Source organism: Marmota monax, unplaced genomic scaffold, assembly GCF_021218885.2.
Source record: "Marmota monax isolate L192 unplaced genomic scaffold, Marmota_monax_Labrador192_F-V1.1 WCK01_AAM20220418_F8-fsc00132, whole genome shotgun sequence".
In the NCBI taxonomy this organism is placed as follows: domain Eukaryota; kingdom Metazoa; phylum Chordata; class Mammalia; order Rodentia; family Sciuridae; genus Marmota; species Marmota monax.
This window is the reverse complement of record NW_026695199.1, coordinates 6,382,353-6,398,382: the sequence shown is the minus strand read 5'-3', so window position 1 is coordinate 6,398,382 and position 16,030 is coordinate 6,382,353. Positions and strand designations below refer to the sequence as shown.

General features: G+C 34.9%; 1 protein-coding gene across 1 annotated transcript; it reads right to left on the bottom strand.

Moving 5' to 3' along the window:
• Positions 1 to 549: 549 nt before the first annotated feature.
• Enam (enamelin) lies at positions 550 to 13,979 on the bottom strand. Its single transcript, XM_046428737.1, has 8 exons — positions 13,926 to 13,979; positions 12,695 to 12,763; positions 12,527 to 12,571; positions 11,785 to 11,826; positions 9,181 to 9,438; positions 8,175 to 8,237; positions 6,255 to 6,305; positions 550 to 3,396 (listed from the first exon to the last, which is right to left on the bottom strand). The coding sequence occupies exons 1-8, from the start codon at positions 13,977 to 13,979 to the stop codon at positions 550 to 552; spliced, it is 3,429 nt and encodes a 1,142-aa protein (XP_046284693.1).
• Between the last annotated feature and the right edge of the window lie 2,051 nt (positions 13,980 to 16,030).

Sequence of the window (16,030 nt, the reverse complement as noted above, 5' to 3'; positions counted from 1 at the left end):
GGAGAAAGAAAAGAATAAAGGTAAGAAAGTAAATGATAAAGGTAAAGAGAGAGGCATTGGAATTTAAAAAATGCCAAGAATATTAACTAGGAAAAAACCCGACAAAAACCAACACACACAAAAGAAATATAGAGTGCATCACAACTAAACTGATATTTAGGTCTCCATATATAAAATGAAAAGTTCATCTGCCTTTCAGACATGCAAAACCAGACAATTTTGTAAGGAGGGAGAAAAAAGAATCATCAAAAAAAAAAAAAAAAGGAACAAATCTAGAGAAGTGGTTTCCAAGTTTCAGGGCAGGGGTGGTCATGACCTTCATGCTCTTTCTTATGTCTGCACTTAATATGTGAAAGTGCTGGATCCAACTATCCCCAGAGGCCCAATCTCATTAACTTCACCTGAGCCACTATTCCTACTGATGGGGGAAACTTAAGGATCACCAAGAGGGTCATATAATTAAGTCTTGGGTGGGGAGGAAGTTTGTGAACCATTGGTATAGAATATTAGTTATTTTCCTTCCCCAAGAACATTTGATTAAAATAATTCCTAGACCTGAAGTAATAAGCAGTCTTGTATATGGTCCTGTGGATTGGTCCCTCTTTGAAAGGATTCAAATGGAATGTGTTCATCTGCATTAAGTTGGTCTACATTTATATTCTTAAATGGTTCCTCAGTAGCTAACCCAACCAATGTATTAGGATTTTCAGTAGGTATAATTAGATCCCCATCAAATTGGCCTTGCCTTCCATTGCTAGATGGAGTTCCAGTGCTGGAAGAGTGAAGCTTTGCTAATTTGGAGCCAAAGCATGGTAAGTGCAGGATGCTAGGTGGTCTTTGTTGCTGTCTCTCACCCTCATTTTCTTGGACTTCATTTTGAATGCCTTCAGGCTTGGAGCCTTCATCAGTGGTACCAATAACAAGTTGCTCAGGAGTAAGGGCAACAGATCTTTCATTAAGCTGGTTTCCTTCAAAAATTTGTTCTAGAATATTGTTCCCATCTCCTCCAAGATCATTCTTGAGACACGGTATATTTTTTGATTGAGGAGAGCTGGTCTCAGAAGAGGACATCATTCCTGTTTGGTCCAGTTGATTCTTTACAGAACATGGTGTATTCCTTCTCAGAGTAGACACATCATCTCTAAAAGGACTTGTGTTTTGGCTTTCCCCAGGCAGTTTCTTCTCTGAGCTGTTTCTTTGACCAGGGAGAATGCTTGTTGGGGAGACAATAGGTCTTGTATGCTTGGTAAGACTACTTTCTGTGTACATAGGGTTGGTGGCTTGGTTCTCCCCTGGTGCAAGATCATAGGATAAAGTGTAATCTTGAAGAGCCAGTGGATTGTCCTTGTGTCCCATGGAGCCACTAACACAGCAAGAACCTCTTGGGCTGTGGTGAAATAAATGTGCTTCTTTTTGTCCTGATGGGTAGCTTTGGGGAATGAAGTCTGGGAAAGCCAAATGTTGTCTCTCTGGTGAATTTAAACTAGTAATTTGCATGTCATAGTTCAAATTCTGACCTTCCTGCCATGTTGGATTTTTCTGAAGCCCGGCTGGGGTATTACCGGAATAGGGATTGTTCTCTTTCTGGTCTGGTAGACTAGCTTTCTGTGAATTTGTTGCCTGATCCCAGAAATTTCTGTTGAAATATGACTCTCTTTCTTTCTGTCCTTGGGGTTGAATCCTGTGGTCCCAGGAATTCCATGAAGGAAAGAAAGTGCTTTCTTCTTCTCCAATAGCGTTATTACCATAATAGCCCCTGTTCTCCACAGGTGGTGATATAGTGGGACCTGGATTATATGATGGAAAAGTCTCTTCTGGGCTCCAGGGATAAAATTCACTATAAGGAAAGTCTTCCCTGGGTTTTGATGGATTATCTAAGGAATAGGGAGGATACTGCTTTGGTTGATTTGAAGCATATTGCTCGCCTTCATAGAGCCTCACTGTTGGACTTCCTTTAAAGCTCAACTCTTCCTCACCCCATTTACTTCGTGCTGGAAAAGATTCATCTCCAGTTGGATCTATTGGGTCCTCTTCATTGTAATGGACTGTCTCTTTCTGGACTAGAGTATTCATAGAATACCGTGGATTTTCTGGTTGCCTTATAGTATTGAGAGAATCAATTCTCTCATCCCAGATATTGCTTCTAATGTATGGTAAATTTTCCCTGGGATAATAGGGGTTATATTCATGGTAGAAAACACTTCCTCTAGAGCCTTGGGATGGCTGTGGCAAATGTTCTTCCTGCCTCCCAGGATCTTCCTTAAAGTATGGAGGAATTTCTTTGTTGCTCCAAGTATTTCTTCCAGTAGGAAAATGTTCTCTTGTAGTAGAGGGAATTTCCTCAGGGTATACAGGCTGTTGTGTACTGTGCTTTAATTCAGGCTGATTAGTTTCTGATTCATATGGGATTCTTCTTGGTTCTAAAGCAATACCTTTGGGCAAATTCTGACTTTGGGTTTGTACATCAGAACTTGGTGCTTTTCTGGAATCTCCTCTTGGAAAATAAGAATTTTCATGTTGATTAATAGAATTAAAATTTGGACCTAGCATATTGTCCTCGGGTCGAGGTGATTTATAATTTGGTTTATTAACTCCATGATGTTGAGAGGTTTTCCAAACACCAGCTGTATCCTTTGTAGGACTGATTATTCTATCTTTTTGGCTTAATGATTTTTCTTGTGGATTTTGAATTTTTTCATTGCGGCCAACAGTAGCCTGTTTGGGGCCCAAGGGTACGACATTGGTTCCCATAAGGTGTTTATTTGGCGCCTGAGGCTTTCTTCTGAAATTTGCTGGATTTCCTGCATAATTGGGGTAATTGACTCTTGAAGTGGGAGGATAAGCTTTACGATAAGTTGGATTTCCTGGCCGAGTTGCTTGTTTGCCTTCCCAAGCTAAGGAATTCCACCGAGGACCCCTTTGAACTTGTTGATTTCGGTATAAAGGCCCATACTGTCTGTGTCCCATGGCAGTACCAGTGGGATGCCATTGTCTTCCAGTAGGAGGATTTCGGATGTTAGGATTTGGGTAAATTTCATGAATATTTGGCTGACTTGGTCTCCATGGGATTTGACTTCTGGGCCCTCCCTGGCCTGAAACATTAACTGAAGGGGGTGGGAAGACACCATTTTGAGCTGTAGGGTTGCTCCCAGTGTTGGGTACTGGGGCATTATTTCCTATTGAGTAGGTGTCATTTCCACCTTGACTTCTTCCAGGATTTGGCTGGGTAGAATTAGTCTCAGTAACTGTTGAATTAGCTGAGGGTTCTGCGGGTGGGCTCTCAGTTTTAGGAGGATCTTTTTCTTTGGGTTTTTCAATATCATCAAACATCTCTTCTGAATAATAAGGGGGGTGACCTCCAAAGCCATGATATCCAAAATATCCAAAATAAGGATTCTGTAGGAAAGGAAATGGAAATCAATAATTATTCTTTGTTTCCTACCATGGTGTTGCTTGGAAATTTATAGTGTAATAGGGAAATCTTATCAGCCACATTCTTAATTTAATCGGCTGTGTTTTATTTCTTGAAATTTGATTCTTCTTTTTCCATGACCTTGTCTGTCCATTTTTGGTTTTCTCTCCTGGTATTCTTTCTGACCATTAGGCCTAGATTTTAAATCTGAGGGTTAAAAAAAAATTTTTTTTTTGTTCTATACTTTATCCTCCTTACTCTGCTGTTCTTGTTTTACACACATACCTGGAGCAGAGTGCATGCTAATACTTCCAGTAGGAATCCATACTGATAACCCCCAAAGGCCTACAATACTTTCTCTTGAGGGTAAGACAGCGAGGCTGCTTCACTAAAGATCTTGTGAGTACTTTTAATTGAATATACCTAGAACTGGAATCATTTCCTCTAAAACCTCCTTCAACATTCTATATTTAAGAAGTACAATCAACCCAGTTCCCAGATTTCTGCTCTAACCCTTATTTCCCCAATTAACTACCAAGTCCTAGAAAATATAAACTTTCATATTGTCTCATCTTTATCCCTAGTACCACTGAACTGTTTTAATGATTTTCTTAATGCCTGCTCTGTATGTAATCTTACTTTCCTCTAATCTTGCCTCTTAATTGCTATCAGAGTAGTGAAGGCTAGGGATGGGCATGTGGAAATCCTTCCACTTTCCTCTTTTAATATAAATGTATTTAAAGTTCCTTACAGGATAAAACATAAACCCTTTAGCATAAAATAGAAAGCAGTACAGCTTAGTGCTAAAAAATGGGGCTCTAGACAAATGTGGGTTAACACCTGTATTCTACAAGTGTTAGTACTGTGACTCTTGACTTACCTCAGTTTATTCATTTGTATTGTGGAGATAGTAATAAAATAATATCAACTTTATAGCTTGTTATGAGGGTCAAACGAGACAACATGTATAAAGTTCTGTGCCTGGAACTTGGGAATTGATAATAAGTGTTATACATAAGATGATGATGATGATGATGATGATGATAATAATAATAATAATTTTTAATGATTGTCTGAGCTGTAAGTATTACATTCAGCTTCATTTCCTCCTCCTTGTACTTAATGCAATTGTAAATCACTGTTACTATTAGTTTTCTGGGAACTCAGTTCTCTTTATGAACATAAATGTTTCATGCCTTTGCACATGGCTTCTTCATATCCAACCTTCTCCCACCTACACGTTTATCCTTTCTGGCAAACTTGACTCATCCTTCAGGACTCAACTTGACTGTCTGTCCTGACTTCCGTGGGCAGAATTAGGCTCTACTGCCAGGTGTCCACAGCAATACCAATTTTTGTCTTATAATCATCCCACTGAATTTCAGTTGCTTATATTCCTAGGTTCTCCCACTTGATTTTTCCATGTGAAATTTTTGAATGAAAACATGTTTCTCATCTTAGTTTTCCAGTATCTAGCACAGTAGGAAGTGTGTAATAAATGGTCATTTAATGATTTAATCATCATAAACTCTGTAAATTTCTAGACATTTGTGAAGCATTTAGGTAACTTAGTTTTTGTTTTAAAACAAATTCAATTCCAAGAAAAAGTATTTTTATCCCCATTTGTGTATAGAGATGATGAGAAAGATGAAAAATAAGAAATCCCCATCATTCTGGCGATGGTGGCAGTGGCCCCAACTGGTAGAATATGGACTTAATGTCTATACTAATTGCCTGGATTATTCTGTTTCATTTTCTCATGTTATATTTGTGAAAATCTGAAGTACCAATTTTTAGGTTAGATTGCATGTAATTATATGAATCATTTTTATTTTGGGTTTTTACAATATTTAAAGTACTTTATTTTTTTAAAAAATTTTTAGTTGGGGATGTAGCTTTATTTATTTATAAGAGGTGCTGAGAATTGAACCTAGTGTCTCACACATGCTAGACAAGCACTCTTCCATTGAGCTACAACCATAGCCCTAATATTTAAAGTACTTTATATCATCATTGACTTAGTAATCTTCACTATCAACTGGTTTAAGGACACTTTTTCTCTCTCCTCACCAAACTGTTCTGCATTTCACTAAGCACATATCATATATTTAGAGTAGGGAAAAAGAGGAAGTAAGCTCTAGGGGTGGGGTCTTATGCCATAACTGCTAAAATGACATTTTTGATGACATGGTGCTAGAATATTTTGAGAGTATATTACCCTGTGACAGAGTGTGAGGTAGTAAAAAAAGATTGGACTGGATATCAAAAGACTTAGATTCTGGGTCCAGTTCATCCACTAAGTAAGTAGACAAAACTAAATTGTGATTTATCTTGTCTGGACTTCAGTTTATTTATACAATGAGGGATCTAAATGATCATTAAATTCCATTCTGAAAATAACATTGTATGATGCTCTTAACTTCCTTCTCTGTATATCACTGTCTGAGCTTATTAGCTTTCTTAACAAGTGTGTGAGGGAGATCTTTCAATGCATGTAGAAGAGAAATGATGTGTCACATTTTACTTAGGCTACTGACTTGATTTGTTTCAGTTTTTTTTTTTTTAAGTTTTGGGAACGTGAGCTATAGAAAGTTCATATGTTGGATTTGAGTTTTCTTACTAGATGTAGATTAAAAAATAGTACCTTAGGGCTGTGGTTATGGCTGGGGCTGTGGTTGTGGCTCAGTGGTGGAGCATTTGCCTCACATGCATGAGGCACTGGGTTCAATCCTCAGTACCACATAAAAATAAAATAAAGGTATTGTGTCCATCTACAACTAAAAAATATTAAAAAAAAATAGTACCTAATAGACTGTAATTTCTAATAGAGAATGTAACTTACTCCTTCTTCATTGCTGAGTGGTAGACGTCCATAACGTGGTGGCGGTACCCTCTGAAAGGTGAAAAACACAGGGAATACAAGAGAAAACCCCCTTATGCTGCCATTTGTTTATAGGACTGAAGGTACGTTAAATTAGCTCAAGTCAGTACTGGATGTTCGTGCTATGAACTTTTAGCTTCTGAGTCATTAGATCTCACTAACTATAAAGAGTTATCCTACTCAAAATACCTTGTATAGCCACATATGTTAGCCATCACTCCACCCTACTACTTCCAGCATTCCTAACCTCCACCCCCTCATCACACCTTGCCACACACCACTCCACACATGGGGGAGGGAGACTATGGAGGGGAGGGAGGGAGAGAGCGAGAGAGGGAGGGAGAAAAAAATAAAGGTATTGAAATTTTGAGATTTGAGTGATATTAAACATTCATATTTAAACATCTAGTAATAGAGATTGAATAATGTTATTTTTAGAATGTGTGCATCATATTTAGGGTCAATTTTCCTAATCAAATTTGGAGGATGAATTTCTGCTCAGTGATTTGCAAAGTGGGAGGGTTTAGAAAAGTAGTTTGGTTCCTATAGACTTTCTTTCTTTCTTTTTTTCCAGACAGGGTCTTATTAAATTACTCAGGCTGGCCTTGAAGTTGTAATTCTCTTGCCTTAACCTCCCAAGTAGCTGGGACTACAGGCACATGCCATGTAGGGGGATAGATTTTCAAGAAGTTCTATGTAAAGGAGATTAATAGTTACTTTGGCATGAGAATGATGCTATTTTAAAAATCTTTACCTTGAATTGCTTTAATTTTTTTAGTTTATTATGGCCAGTAAAAGGAAGTTGCTTTTTTAAGGGGGAGGGAAAGGAACTCAGTTGGGTGTGGTGGCATGTCTGTAATCCTAGCAACTCAGGAGGTTGAGGCAGGAGGATCCCAAATTGAAGACCAGCCTGGACAATTTAGGGAGTTCCTGTCTCAAAATAAAAAAATAAAAAAGGGTTGGGGATGTAGCTTAGTGATAGAGAACCTTTGGGTTCAATCTTAGTACTGCAAAAATCAAAAACAAAACAAAAAGTAGAACAAAACAACAAAAGAAAGGAACTCATACTCCTTGAAATGAATTGTTCTTGTTGATAAGCTCTTTCCATTAGAGTTGTGAACAACAACAACAAAAAATCCATGGTATAGCTGAATGTACAGTCACCAAGTATTTCTTGATGTTGTTTTAGGTTTTTTTTTTTTTTAAGATAACTAGTCTTTACTATTAACTTAATTCAAATAGTTTATTTTGCCATCCATATTTTTAATGCCTATGACATAATTTCAATATTTAAAAATTTTAAACTTTAATAATTCTTTGAGTGTTCTTATAAATATCATTTTGGAAGGTTCTGTATTATGATGTATCTGTGACTAGAAACACTAAGGTATGATGAAAAGATATTGTAGTTTTAGTTGTAGATGGACACAATACCTTTATTTTATTTATTTATTTTTATGTGGTGCTGAGGATTGAGCACAGTGCCTCACACACACTAGGCAAATGCTCTACCACTGAGCAACAACCCACCCCCAAGATCTTAGCTTAATCATAGCTTACCCTATGTTTTTCAAACTCTGTTTACAGTCAATTTCCCCATTACATTAAATGAAGACAGTCATTGTGTTTTGTAATCTCATAGGGAAGTGGGGTCATAGCTGTTTGGTGATTTAGGCAGTGTTCATGCCATTAATTAGTCTGAACAAAAAAATTCATTCAAAAATTATCGCTTTCCTGCATGGTTACAGATGTGATAATTTTTGTTTCATATTCTATTGATTAGAATGTGGCATTCTATTACAGCATCTGAACTTGTATTAATTTAAGATATAACTTGCTAATACTATTTTTGTTTCTAGTGTAAAGATAAAACATTTTTACCTGTGGAATTGGCCAGGGTGGTTGGCCATAGGGAAATAGTCCATTGCCAAATGGTGGGAATGCCTTGAGAGAAAGAAAGAATCAGAGTTATGTGGAAGTGAGAAAAATAAATTAAAAATGAATATTATTATTTGAATCTTGGGGGACTTTTATTTCCTTTTGCATTAAACTGTGTTTATTTTAGGGCAGAGATAATAATAATAATTACTATATTGAACCTTTATGTTTCAAGTACTGTGCTTAACATTATATATTGTTAAACTCATATAATGCTCAGATAACCATGGAAGATAGGTACTTCATTATTCCCATTTTATTTAAGAATCTGAGACTCATAGAAGGTAAGTCACTTGCCCAGATTCTCATGGCAGGGGAATGATTGAAACCAGGATTCAAATCCAGTGGTGTCTTTTTATTCAATTTTGTATTTCCTGTATTATAATTGTAAGTGATAATAAATGACCAAAAACCATTGATTGAGATTTTGAGAAACCATTTGCACATCTTCTTGTCTTATTTCAGAACTGCACTTATGTCATCTGAAATACTAGAAGAAGTATTTATTTTAGAGCAGTATTTTAGGTCATCTAAGTGTGGATCTAGAAAGGACTTAGAGACCATATAGTTTATTCATGGGGAAACAGCTGTCTAGAAAGGTGGAGTGACTTTCTCATGATCATAAACCAATAAAACTTGGGGGTAGAACTTAAACCTTTGTTTCTTGACTCTTACTCTCTCGGCCATTTTTGTTATACCATATTGACTCTGTATTTTAAAAGGATCTTCTTTAAGTCAATGTATTTGAATAATTTTGAACCAAACAAGGTTGGAGTTGACTCTTCAGACAGTTTTGGATAAATGTCACAACTCAATATCATATTACATATAACAGAACCTGTATTAAGTTTCAGAGGAAGTGTGTATTCAGGGATGATATGGACCTCCAAATACATTTTATGGCTTTTACTGACTTTGATTTGGGATTTTTTTTATGGGTGAGCCTTACCTGAGGAGGTTGGGTTTCTTCTTTGCCCTGAGTTGTGGCTTGTGGTGGCTGCTTTAAAGGCTGTTTTTGTGGTGGATTTTTTGGCTGGGTTTGGTTGGGTTTCTGTGTCTCTTGGGTTTGATCAGTCTTGGTCTGGTGTTGGGGTTCTGGGGGATTCTGCCATGCATTGGGTGGTGGCTGAGGCCACATGGGCATCTGGTACTGTGGAAATGGCTGAGGGATTTGAAAACCATTTCCATAAAGGCCCATATGTGCCATCTGAAAGAGTAACAAAAAACAGTGAAACCACATTAGGGTTGATATTTAGACTCTCCCTACCCTCTAATATTAGTCTCCAAAACCCATCCTAGGAGCTTAAAAATTCTATGGAACTTGGCTCCACAATGGAAGCTTCAGACTATTTAGCAGGAAGTTTTTTACATAAATGAACTTCTCTATAAAATCAAACTAACCAAAGCTCAGAATTCAATGAGAAGTTTATTTCAGAATTTGATAATTTTCTAATTCTGAAATCCTGACTCAGGTAAGCAGTGTAAAGTTAGAGACACTTCTCAGAAGAAAATATACAATGGATCAACAAATATATGAAAAAATGTTCAACTTCTCTAGTAATTAGAGAAATGCAAATCAAAACTACTCTAAGATTTCATCTCACTCCAGTCAGAATGGCAGTTATCAAGAATACAAGCAATAATAAGTGTTGGCGAGGATGTGAAGAAAAAGGTACACACATATATTGTTGGTGGCACTGCAAATTCTTCCAACCACTATGGAAAGCAATATGGATATTCCTTAGGAAACTTGGAATGGAACTACCATTTGACCCAACTATTCCATTTCTTGGTCTATACTCAAAGGACTTAAAATCAGCATACTTTATAGTGACACAGCCATATCAATGTTCATAGCAGCTCAATTCACAGTAGCTAAACTGTGGAACCAACCTAGGTGCCCTTAAACAGAAGAACAGATAAAGAAATTGTGGTACATATACACAATGGAATATTAGTTAGCATTAAAAGAGAATAAAATTGTGGTAAATAGATGGAGTTGAAGATTATCATGCTAAGCAAAGTAAGCCAATCCCCAAAACTAAAGGCCGAATGTTCTCTCTGATAAGTGGATGCTGATCCATAGTGGGGGTTGAGGGGTGGGCATGGGGGAGAATGGAGGAACTTTGGGCAAAGGGGAGGGAGGGAAGGATAGCAGGCATGGGGCAGGAAAGTTGATGGAATGAGATGAATGTTATAACCCTAGGTACATATATGACTGCACATGTAGAGTGTACATCTACATCGTGTACAACCAGAGAAATGAAAAGTTGTGCTCCATTTGTGTACAATGAATTGAAATGCATTCTGCTGTCATGTATAATTAATTAGAACAACAACAACAACAAAAAAGAAGTGTACAAGTTAGGTTCCAGGGAGTTTGATGTCAAACTCAAACCCAGTGTGACTTGTAATAAGGCAGAATAAAAAGAACAAAAAGGAAAAAGAAAATAAAGTAAGTGTGACTATAATGCAAAGTAGAAAAACAAGCAAAAAGGACAAAACAACAACAAGAACAAAAACTCCCAAACAGAAATAATTAAAATTCTGTGTAAACACCCTTATATGGTGCATATATTTCTTGATTACAGACGGAACCTCTTTAATGCTGCTTTTTTTCAGAATTTCCCCAGTTACAGGGTTGAACAGGAAAGCAAAAGTCATTATAATCTGAAAATGATTATTTATGAATTGATGTTAGTCTTGCAATATCAATCCCCATGATTTCCTCCCTGATTTAATGCCAGTCTCTATCTCCAGTCTTCATTAATTAGTCTCTTACTATCTGCTGGATGATTACATATGACAATGCATATGATACAATCAAACAAAGGTTATTGATGGAAGGCACTAAAACCAAGAATGAGGATGTGAAAATGTTGGACCAAAGAGAAATTGAGGGAGAGAATATTGAAAATGATTATGATTTTAGGCGAAGGTCTTCAAGAGAGAATGACTGGATAAGTTCATACCCCCGCCTGCCATCAATGGCCATCATCATCATGCCACAAAAGTCAAAAGTGACACGTTGGGTTGTTTTGCAAGTTTGTTAGAAAATTACACCAAAATATACAACTGACACTTGATTCATGTACTAGTTTTTTCTAAGAATTAGCACAGTGATAAGAATAATCCACGTTTATTTCAATAAAATAAAAAAAACTCTTTCACAATTTTAGTGTTATCTGTCAAGACAATACAAATAAAATTTACTACCCCCCAAATATTTATTGTTATTTTTTATTATGCTATTTTTATTGTTGTTGTGAATATGTTATCTGTGATATTTTCCTAGAACAAATTTTTTATATGAAGAACCCTTGTAATTACTGGATGATTTTGATTTATGGGAGAATAATAGTAATGAAAAGGAGGAAAATTTACCAAGGAGGGACAAATGAAATGACTTTCCCCTTTGAAACTTTTATAGCAATTATATGGTAATTAAAATGTATGTAGCTATTAATGTCTCTATTAGCTAAGTAAAACCTTATAATGTAGTTATCTGGATTTAAACAAGAAATCCTCAGAAATGCTATAAAGAAGAACTTACATGTGGGGTATTCATAAAGTTGAACTGACCAAAACGCATCATCTGCAATGAAAGGGATCCATTAATGTGGAAAAGGTTTTATTTGGTTAATTCACAATTGATAAGCAAGTTGAATTTCTGATTTTTAAGGAACAGTAATTATAATGTCTTTTACTAGTTACACACAGATTTAAAATAAGTATATATAAAAACTTTTAGGGCATTTTACGTTAGAATTTTCAGAAGAATCAATATAGAATGATAGATATAAACATCTGGTCTACTTTGTTGTTTTAAAATGTTCTGTTCTCTTCATTTGAAGTTCAGAATTTGAGAACAAGATAATTCTATGATAAGATGATTCTTCTTTCTGATGTGCATTGAATTTGGTTAGTGATCCCTGTATGAGTATATAAAAGATATTTATATGCTTAAGCATCTACTGTCTAACAACCTTTGGTACAAGTGACTACTTTTTCTAGCTAACAAAATTATCCAAAAAGCTGATATGAACTAAATTTTAACATAAATCCACCTTTAACTTAAAAAGAAATATTGAAGAAACCAGATAGTATCATGCTGGAGGGAATTAGCCATGATTTGAGAGTTTAATACTTGCAATGCTTCCTCCCTTTACCTTTTTCATTAGAAATTTTAATAAGAATTTCATAATTCATGAGAAATTTTGCTAGTATTCTAATTTTTTTGAACTTAAGAGGATAAGGCCCTGGGAAACTTTTCCCCTCATACTGAGCATACATACCTCTTCACTTTTACTGCTAAATCCAGGCATTCGGGGCATATGCATCTGGAACTGAGAGAATATCAGTGACAAATGCAGAACCTTAGTTGAAATAAGCCCAACAGCTATTCCCAAGCTATGTAACAATAGAACACAAAGAAAAGGCCTAATATTTAAAAAAATACTCACTGGCATAGCAGCAGAATTACCAAGAAGACCTAGAAAGACCACGAGAATCTTCATTTTTACACTTGGTACCTAGAATACAAAACTGAATATTATTTTTGTACTGTCAAATATTGTGCTTAGGGCACTCTGTAGTTATTTAACTGCCAATCAACTTATCTGTCAAGGAAAGTACAGAAATACAAGGGATCTCTGTTCTTTCTTATGTTAAGAAATCAGTATTACCTAGTACTGTTCCAAGTTGTCCAAAGTATCAGATTAGAAAGGAAAGATAGGAGAGAGCAAGAGTGAGAAAGAGAAAAAGAATAATGATGCTTGGGAAGATGGTTCATAACATTAAAATATGGAAATTAGAAATTAAGAAGTAACCTAAAAATAGGAATATTTATAGTTTTGAATTTCTAGTTCTAAATTGGATTAAAAAGGCATAATAATATCCAACTACATTCACTTTAAGAAATAATTTCAATTTCAATGAGTATCCATTAGGACTTTGTATTATTAAGATGTTATAAACAACATTCCATTATATAGAGGTTAATTAATATTCGAATGAAACTGGAATATTCCAAAATCCTATTTTTCTTCTTTCCTCTATTATTCATTTTATTATTTTTAAAATAATAAGTAATTTATTATTTATTATAATAAATCATTTCTGCTCAAGGGCTGGTCAGGAAAATAGGAAGAAATAGGCAGACATGCAAGCTTATCTCTTCGTTAGATAAGTAACAGTTGTGACTTGTGTTTAGTATAGGTTACAACAAGTGGATGCTTTCTAAATGTTTCTAAGATAATAAATCAAGATATGGGGAACCTTTGTTTAGTTTCTCTCAATCGTACATTTCATCTATGTAGTAGCTGTCACAACTATTTTTGCTAGTTCTGCACGCTTATGAAGGAAGATGTGGAATTTTATTTTACTAATATAAAATGCCACTTACTTTCTCTTTTGTAAAGTTGATGTATTATGTTAGATGATTCTTAATATCCGCATTACCTCTAAAAGTGCAATAATTGGATGTAAGTCTATGATATTTTTTAAATTGAAAATGATAGTGGTTTATTTCTGTGAAGTACAATGACTGTGTAAGTTCTTCCATTTCGTTTGTGAACACAGATATGCTTTGGTTTTTCTGATGTACTTAAATAGTGTTTTGTGCTCTCAAATATACTTCTGGTAATGTCTAGTTTCATAAGATAGATATTAGGAAAAATAAGTGAAAATACTCACCAAGTTATATAACTTAGGAAAAGAGGCTCCATTCCTGCACTGAAGCAGCAACATTTTTCACCAAAATTTTCATAAGCTTTTGGAAAAATTAAAGATAAAGTATGAAAAGAAACTCAAATATAGAAGCGGAACAAAGAAACAAACAAATAGCAAAGCTTCACCTCTATGGAAGCACATGTCATGTTAACCCTTTTATCCAATCACAGCCTTATTAGAGGATCCTCAAAATCAAGCTTAATCGTCTGTTGTTTTAAGATTAAGATGAGAGCTCAATGAGAGAGAAAATGACATAGGTATTGTATTTTTGAGATTACTTGTAGTACATTGTTGACAAAGCTTGACTTCCTTATGGGGAAATGTATAAAGATACAATATTAAAGGAGTTCAAGTTAGGAAGAAAATGCATAGATAAACATACCAAATAAACCAAAGAGTTAAATTTTTTATCAGAAGATTAGTCTACAAATATGATGGTACAACCAACATAAATGCAATAAGGAAATCAGTTGACATCTATGAATTCAGTTCATTATTTGGCACTATAAATTTATGTTGACAATATCTAATACTCACCCAATGCCGGTTGGAAACTGCAATATATAAAAAAATAAGCGTTTACTTGAACTTTGTTTGCCTGTCTTTGAAATATATTCCTAATGATCTATAGTGGAAATTAAAATAAATTGCTGAAGCCAGGGAGATCCAAGGAGCAAGACAAATTTATTTTTAAATAACAAAACAAAAATTCTTCATGAATATGTCATGTTCAGTACCAAAAGGCTTAAAATAAAAAAGATTCCTCCTTCACAGAAAGCTTGGCATAGCAACATCACATTTAAGCACTGTTGTAGACATGTATAACCAATCAGCTTTGAGGAAAAAGGTTTTGCCATCACAAGAGTTTAAGTTAATACACACACACACACACACACATACACACACACATCACACATGTTATTACTGGAGTTGTCAAATCAAGTCTCTTATTATATATAATTACAGTTCAGGGAAATGAGCTTACAGCAGTAAGATTTAGAAGATGCTTTCCTTGTGAATTTGGTTTTGAAGTATAGAAACATCATTTATACAAATATTTGGGGAACAAAGGTGAATATTAACTATTTACTATTGTCATCAATCACTGGCAATCACTAGAAGGCAGAACAATATATATATATATATATATATATATATATATATATATATACACACACACACATATATATATTCAATTTAATATGTTTAATATATAATCAGGATGAACTGCAATGTTATATCCATTTATAACTCAATGACTTGACTTCATTTGTATTATGTTAAGACCATGAGGACCTAGTTTCTTTTTAAAAAAAAACATTTTAAAATATGTTTTTTTAGTTGTAGATGGACACAATACCTTTATTTTATTTATTATTTATTTTTATGTGGTGCTAGGCATTGAACTCAGTGCCTCATACATGCTTGGCAAGCCCTCTAGCACTGAGTTACAACCCCAGGACCCTAGTTTCTTATTAAAGTCAAATATAGTTCAGTCAATGATTTAGAATTTTTAAAAAGCTGGTTAAAATGGCAAGTGAACTCTCAGCTATTCGTGACAGTACAACCCTATGAAAAGAGGAACAAAGAAATTCACTGAAGTGGTTATGTTATGGATTTTTTTCTGCATTCTGATTTTTCATGAGAAAGATTTCACTTCTAAATAAATCAAATTATACTTTCCATTGACAAAAGCAAACTTTGCTATCTTTATTAAACTTTGTTGTTTCCTTATAGTTCCATGAGATAAAATGTTTGTCATGTTGATGCTTGCTTAGTTTAATGCTGGTATTTTACAAATTGAGAATAATTGAATTTGATGCCAAAAGCTGGTTTCTACTTGGTATGGTTGTGTATGTGAGTTCATCCAGTTTTTGTATATGGTGCTATTCTTCCAAGACATGAGAAGTGCCATGTCTATTATTTTGGGCCAAATAACATTGCATTTCTTAGCAGTCCTGCTCCCAAAGTTTAGTACCACAAAGAATAAAATTGTGCTAGAATAATCACTTTTAAGCCAGAAATATTTAAGTTTGTATGTATTCAAGATATTCAAAGTGTTTCTGCTT